Here is a 7414-nt window from a genome sequence, read left to right on the forward strand (position 1 = left end):
GCTTCCATACTTATGAACATCGTTGAGATGAGGATTTCATACTGATCAGATTCATCTCAACCATAGTCCTCATATGGAGAGCACATCAAATTTCAACGTATGGTTCACAGTAGAACCGGAATTCGTCAAATATATATATCAACCTTTCTTCTACTTATTATGTCCTTCCCTTTCTTTTCAATCCTATATTCCCTTATTATATATGTATGTGATCCAATTTGCTTATATATCTTTCTTTCTTCATTTACCTATCAATAGTTTGATAAGAAAGCTAGAGCTTCGCTCCTAGATACACAAAACTCTATTCCTCGCACACGAGTTTTGTACGATCCTATTATTATGGGGTCTAAAATATCGAGTGAAGTGAGAACTCCTTTACACAGAATTCTGTTCGTTCCTATATTCTAAACTTTGGATTTTGTTACATTTGTTGAACTCCCAACTCTAGTTACATGTAGTGACTATAGGTATATTCCGCACCTGGTATATTCAACGCTCCAAACAAAACTACTGTCCGGACAGAAAGCCTTCAATCTACGATACACAAAACAATTTGTGACAATGTCAAAGATTCTCCTCATATCACAATGTGGTCAACTTGAGAATACGGAGTATCAGACGGTGAGAGATATGAGAAAGCGTCTCATCGGTTGCCATAAAGATGAATAATTGTATGTCTGATAGCGGGAAAAAATCACGCATAGCATTTGATAACTAGTTTTCTATTCAATACACTCGGGGTAGACCATTCTCCGCCCCAAATTCCCCCACACCTAGCGTTGGTGCCATTCGATCACCCCAAAAGAACTAGGTAATAGCCATATCACTTAGAACTTTGGATAGGCCAACGCACCTAGCTTTAGATCCATCTTGCGAGCGAAGACTGTAGATAGAGTCTAAAACTGTCTGGCAAGGGTCACAAAGTCGCATTTTGCTTAGATGGCAACAACGTCAACCCAGAAGCGAGTATCGTCGTACTTGTAGTCGTTGTTGCTGTCGATCTGCTTCTGAATCCACTGGACAGCCGACTTGTAGTCTGCGAAGAGGTTAACGTCAGTTTCACAATTGTAGCCATATCTTGGAAAACATACTCTGAATGTCCTGGGTGTAAGGGTTGTTAAGACCGCTAGCACCGTTGCGGTGGCCAGCAAACCACTTGTCATAGCCGTAGTAGTTCTGGCAGTCCCAGCGGGAGGCGACATCCGCATACACATTGGAGCTTTCGGAAGGTTAGCCATCATTCGAAACATGTCATCTAGGGTTTCCTTACTTGAGAATCGCTCCATCGTTCCACTGCGACTCGGACTTGCCGACGAAGCCGTAGCGCGAGGCGCAGACGCGGAGCTGGCCCCAGTTCTGCTTGAACAGACCAAAGTTGGCGGCGTCGTAGGTCTTGGCGTCGCCATAGGGGTAGTGGCCAGTATTCATATCCTCACTGTGGTTGACCGTCAGTACTATAAAGTGGTATCTCATGATGGGAATCTTACATCTCGAGCATAGCAATGGCAAGATCGAGGGTGTTGCCACCAGCATCGAGAATTGCCTTCTTGTGCCATCCAAGGCCCGAGACGGTGTAGTGACCACGATTGTCCCGCTTTTCGAGGACATCATCGGAGACTGAGGTGGCCAGCGCAGTAGCTGCGAAGAGGGCAGCAACACATGAAAGAGAGAACTTCATCTTGAACTGGGAGATGACAAGGTAGACTAGAGAAGTATAGAATATGAGTTGGAATGCTTAGGGCTCGCTTGAATGGAATAATAGCCAAGAATGAGGTCAGGTCGGGAGGCTTTATACTCGCGAAGCTCGATATACTTAGATGAGCCAGAGCATATTTTTAATCTATGAAAGTGAGACCTTTTTTTGATTGTCCAATTTCCAAGTTCTTGATGCTCGTCTCTCCATTGAGGCGTTTCCTCGGCGTTTAGGCGTTTCTTCGGGAGTGTAGGCTACTCCGTAGACCGAATGTGTCCTTGATTATAGAGCAATCGGACCATTTCTCTGCTTATCCGTGACCGAATTGATATCTGTAGCTTATTGTGGCTTTCTTGCCTAATCTAATTACCGTAGTCTTCTGATTGCCGAATCTAAAATATCTCTAATTGAGACAGTACCCTGCATCCGACCAGCTCCGATAAATTAAAGATAAAAAGTTGTCTGATTCTAGAATTTGAATTGGAAACAGCTGGTGGAGTCTACGGAGTTGTGTGTGTTTGACCACACGAGGATGTCTCAAACCCTATATCCACCCCATCCAAAAATTTCAAGGGGCCAAGATCAGTAATATTGTTCTCTACTGTGTGAAAAGATATTCCAAATAATTGATATCTTCAGAAAGATGCACCCCGCATGCCGCAACGCCATGAGCGGTAATCCGGGGGATTTGTCGCCGTACGGAGGGTCCGCATTTGCGCCTTTTCATCCTTTTCATGTGTCAACAGGGGTCCATGTGAAGAATCCAGGCACCAACGAATTAAAGAATTGGCCTGCGGGGTCTCGAACTATGATTTTCAGGTTTGCGACTTTGTTTAAGCTTTGGATTCATTTCGATGTACGCCCCGTTAGACGGAAATTACCCGATTGGGCACGGGTGTGTGTTGGAAATCTCAGGAGCTCCGCCTTGATAGACCCAAGTAGGGTTAAGCCCACCTCAACCCTTTAAATTAATTTCCTTCAAGGACTAACACTAGCTAGTACCAATTCATCTGCAGTGGAGTGCGTTTGTAGAGAGCCATGTCAGCCGATAGGTGCAAACTCCGATAATCCCGGGGATATTGTCGATCTTTGTGTGCCACTAGAGACTCCGTATTCTTTTTGAGTTGTCACAGGTTGCGGTGGTTCTTGACTAGGGTTTCAAGGGGATTCTATGTACTCAGGATAGAGCCTGTCATAAGGACATATAAAGTAGCTCGTAATACCTTCAATTCAAATCACATCTAGGTCAACAAAATTCTACACAGCTTTCCTACTCATAGTCACTCTTTTATCGCACAGGATGCGTTACTTTTCTTCCGTTGCTCTTCTATCCGCGGTAGGAGCAGCATCCGCGCAACTTGGTCCTTGGGACCGATGCGGAGGTATCTCCTACACCGGATCTACGACCTGTGAGTCCGGGTGGTCTTGCGTCTATCTGAACGACTGGTTCAGTCACTGCGAGCCAAGTAAGATACGCAAAATCACTTTTTATTCGTTGACTTGAATCTAATTTCGCATAGGCACTTCGACTAGCTCGGAGTCAGTCTCGGCGCCAGTGACAACTTTCTCGACTGTTGCTTCTGTGACCAGACAGCCCTCATCGACAGTGGCTCCAACTTCGTCCCCAGCTTTGTCTACCTCCCTAGGCAATTCTCTGACCACTGTCAGCAGCTCTTTTGCCAAGGTGGATGGTCTCAAGTTCAACATTGACGGCGAGACCAAGTACTTCGCTGGCACGAACTCGTACTGGCTGCCATTCCAGACCAACGATGCAGACGTTGACTCCGTCTTCAAAAATCTGAAGGAATCCGGTCTGAAGATTCTCCGAGTTTGGGGTTTCAACGATGTCAACACCGTCCCGGCAGCTGGCACTGTCTACTTCCAGCTCCACGACAAGGCTACCGGTACTGCTACCATCAACACTGGTGCTGATGGTTTGCAGCGCCTTGATTATGTTGTCTCCGCTGCCGAGAAGTACGGCATCAAGCTTATTATTCCCTTTGTGAATTCATGGAACGATTATGGTGGCTTCAATGCCTACGTCACTGCCTATGGAGGCAATAAGACGGAATGGTACACCAATGAGAAGATCCAGAGCGTGTACCAGGCGTACATCAAGGCTGTTGTCTCTCGCTACAAGAATTCCACTGCCATCTTTGCGTGGGAGCTGGCTAATGAGCCTCGCTGCTCCGGCTGCGAAACCGGCATCATGGCAAACTGGGTAGCCAAGACTTCTTCCTATATCAAGTCCCTCGATTCTAACCACATGGTTACCACCGGTGAAGGTTTGTGCACTTGCGATCACCCAAATTGTTGATATATTCTGACCAGTGATATAGAGGGCATGGGCCTAACTGTCGGATCGGATGGCTCTTACCCTTACAGTACCTCCGAAGGCGGCGACTTTGCCAAGAACCTTGCCGCCCCTAATATTGACTTTGGAGTGTTCCATCTCTACGTGGCCGACTGTAAGAATAATCCCTGGGCATCCCAAACACGCAGCACACTAACCTATATTAGGGGGTATCACCGATAACTCTTGGGGCAATGGATGGATCGAGGCCCATGCCAAGATCTGCGACGCTGCTGGCAAGCCTTGCTTGTTCGAGGAATATGGCATCAAGAATGACCACTGCTCCGACTCACTGAAATGGCAGAAGACCGCCTTGACTACCACCGGCAACGCTGCTGATCTCTTCTGGCAGTATGGCGAGCAGCTGTCCTCTGGCCCCTCTCCAAATGACGACTACACCATCTACTATGGCACTGACGATTGGAAGTGCGCTGTCGCCGACCATGTCAGTCAGATTTAAGAGTGAAGATGTCTGGAGACTGTGATTGGGGATCGACACACGGGTATCATCTGGACTCTTCAATTTCTGGTTTCGTTCATTGTCAAATAGCTTCATTCAACACATATAGGGGGTACATGCCGCTGGCGATGCATTGCTCGCCTGTGTGATATAGCTTACCAGAATCGAACACGTAAACACCACAAAAGAGACTGGGTGAATACCATATTTTGAGAAGGTTAGAGATATCAATAAGGCTAGCATTATCGATTTAGGTTACCCGTATTTGCATAATTTATCTGAGGTTTAGTCGCATCAGTTGGTTTACGTTGATAAATCTGGATGTGATAAAAGAGTTAGGTTTAGGCGGATATGCTGGTCTCTACTCGGTGTGTCCCCTATGCAAGTATCCTATTTACCGCGACCAACGATATCAGATACTGTCTACTTATGCTTAGGACAGAATCGTTTTCTCGCTTGTCTTCCGCAGATCCACGGATGTCACCTCGAGGACTTCATAGCGCAGATTCACCGGCACTACGGAAGTGACGTGGCTGGTGCAAAAGAAGAGAGTGCTAGAGGTCACCTTCGACACGTAGACTTAAATATTGAAAAAGTCTTAGTCTGCTTCCGCCCTGAACTTGAGCCCCACTACCAGCACAGTAGTGGCTATTTTCCCTTACTCTGTAATTCTCTTGAGCTCATTTGTCTGTTCAGGTTGTACCCCAGACCATCCATTAGAGAGGTGAATATGACATTCTAAAAGGCTGAATGTAATAGGATGAGCTGAGAGTTGAGTGGGAGGAACGGTTGACTCGATTGGATAGTTTATCTAAGCTTTTACATACCAGAGAACTTCGCTCTCACCCTTCTCCATTTTCTTTCTAGTGTTGTTGGTCTGTATGTGATGGTATCTTGTCCCTTGGGTATCTCGCATGGGTGACGCTGTAAGGAGCTTATCCTGTTGCGTATGTTGGTATGACTTTCGCTATTAAGCCCCCAAACAGCCTCCGCACCATTCAGAGCCCGCTGATAATACAACAGAGATTTTTCAACATTTCCTTGCTCCTCCCATAGAATGCCGTAATTCTCAAGCGTGTGCAATGCAGGGATGAAGGTCGACATTTGGGTTGCACCTAGAGCCTTCTCGTAGCCTTCTAGTGCTCGTTCGTACATAGCCTCTGCTTCCTGAAGCCGGCCTTGATTGGCGTAGAGGAGTCCGAGGTTATTAACGGTGTCTAGCGTTGAGGTATGATCTCGTCCCCACGCCTTCTCCTTGCCTTCTAGTGCTCGTTCGTACATGGCCTCTGCTTCCTGGAGCCGGCCTTGATTGGTGTAGAGGTTACCGAGGTTATTGACGGTATTCAGCGTTGAGGTAGGATCTCGTCCCCATGCCTTCTCCTTGCCTTCTAGTGCTCGTTCGTACATAGCCTCTGCTTCCTGGAGCCGGCCTTGGTCAGCGTAGAGCAAGCTAAAGGAATGCTGAATCCCCGCAATTTTATCCTCAACTTTCATATCTCCCATTGCCTCCACACATCTATCTATATGTGCAATGAGCCGCCGCTCTATGAGCCAGAATTCGTGCTGGCTTTTCTCTGGCACCCGCGCTGCCACACATTTTATTGCTGTCTAGGCTATCTCCTTATCAAACACCTGATTCAATATATAAATCATCCACGAATGGACGCACCCGTGCACGTTATACCCTCGTGACTCCATACGCTGCAATGCGGTGGATGAATCGGCTTCTGCAAGCCCATGACTACACAAAAGTCTTAAGGTTGTATGGAATGTGAGCTTATCCTTCGTGAGCTCTTTTAGCCATTCTGGCTGTTCTGATCCGGTATTTTCTAGCAGCTCAAACTATAGGTCTTCGTTGGCGAAGTAGGCCTATTGTTGGAGAAGCATAGCTGCAATTGAACTCTGTTGCTGAATGTATAGGAACGAGATATTCTAAGTTGAGTATAAAGTTTGATTATATACCGGTAGCTGCGGCGTATTTTTGTGTAATTGCCGCTATGATTCACGGTACAGCTGGAGATACTCGGTATAGGTTATCGAAACTTACTCTAAGTATGTACCCGCAGTCGTAAGGGCCAGAGGAAGTCTATCAAGCTCTCTTGCAAGATTATTCGCTGCCGGGTCTGTCTCGATTAGCAATTTGCATCAAACAATATCTACTAAATCTTACCTTGCTTTAAACTACCTTGACTAGAAACGGATGCTAGGATCTTAAGACTGTCGTTGATATCTATTAGCTTGCTTAGGTGAATAGTCGGACCTAGCTTTACTATAGATGACCGGGTGGTTACAATAATGGTAACGTGGTCGGTCTCGGGCAGAAAGGTATAAAGATCAAACGCCCTCGCAAGATGTCCGCCTTTATCGCTATATAGACTTGGCTCGATATAGGATGTATGACTTAGGCCTTTCTCTTTATGATTGACTAATAAGGGATTGTCATAATTGTTATAGACCAGCAACCAGCGATTATTTATCGGCTTATCTAACCACTGTTTGACGGCTCTCACTATCTTGTCTAGGTCCCGGCTTTGCAGGGCACCTTTAATGTATGCGATAGACGAGTGATAGCGTAGAATCCACTTAGCTACTCGGGAAAAGCTTTGTTTTAGCGCTGTTTCGTCTCTTGTGTTCATCTATAGTACCGCCGAGTATTCAGAACGATGTCCTTTGATATATGTAATGGCTAGCTGCGTCTTGCTAATGCTACCTAACCTATGTAAGACAGTAGTGCGACGTCTAGCATTTTTTATGAGGATCTCTTGAATTTTTCTGAGCTTATCCTCTCTTGCAATAAAGTGCCCTACTTCGGATATGTTAGATCGATTAAGCGGTAGCTCGAAAGTAACGTATTTCACATGCCAGTGGCCCACACAAGCGAGTGGCCCACCCTAAAACACCATAGTAA

General features: G+C 46.2%; 3 protein-coding genes across 3 annotated transcripts; 1 reads left to right on the forward strand and 2 right to left on the reverse strand.

Moving 5' to 3' along the window:
- Positions 1 to 935: 935 nt before the first annotated feature.
- PEX2_088700 (uncharacterized protein) lies at positions 936 to 1678 on the reverse strand (the record flags this gene model as incomplete). The annotated part of the gene is made up of 4 exons (XM_016746140.1): positions 936 to 1036; positions 1092 to 1219; positions 1271 to 1435; positions 1488 to 1678. The coding sequence occupies 4 exons, from the start codon at positions 1676 to 1678 to the stop codon at positions 936 to 938; spliced, it is 585 nt and encodes a 194-aa protein (XP_016599135.1).
- A 1389-nt stretch (positions 1679 to 3067) lies between these two features.
- On the forward strand, positions 3068 to 4506 carry PEX2_088710 (glycoside hydrolase 5 family protein; the record flags this gene model as incomplete). Its single annotated transcript, XM_016746141.1, has 5 exons — positions 3068 to 3102; positions 3146 to 3159; positions 3214 to 3978; positions 4033 to 4161; positions 4214 to 4506. The coding sequence occupies 5 exons, from the start codon at positions 3068 to 3070 to the stop codon at positions 4504 to 4506; spliced, it is 1236 nt and encodes a 411-aa protein (XP_016599136.1).
- A 433-nt stretch (positions 4507 to 4939) lies between these two features.
- Positions 4940 to 6204, reverse strand: PEX2_088720 (tetratricopeptide repeat protein; the record flags this gene model as incomplete). The annotated part of the gene is made up of 3 exons (XM_016746142.1): positions 4940 to 5085; positions 5334 to 6022; positions 6176 to 6204. The coding sequence occupies 3 exons, from the start codon at positions 6202 to 6204 to the stop codon at positions 4940 to 4942; spliced, it is 864 nt and encodes a 287-aa protein (XP_016599137.1).
- Positions 6205 to 7414: the final 1210 nt, after the last annotated feature.

Source organism: Penicillium expansum, assembly GCF_000769745.1.
Source record: "Penicillium expansum strain MD-8 chromosome Unknown contig295, whole genome shotgun sequence".
Taxonomy (NCBI): Eukaryota; Fungi; Ascomycota; class Eurotiomycetes; order Eurotiales; family Aspergillaceae; genus Penicillium; species Penicillium expansum.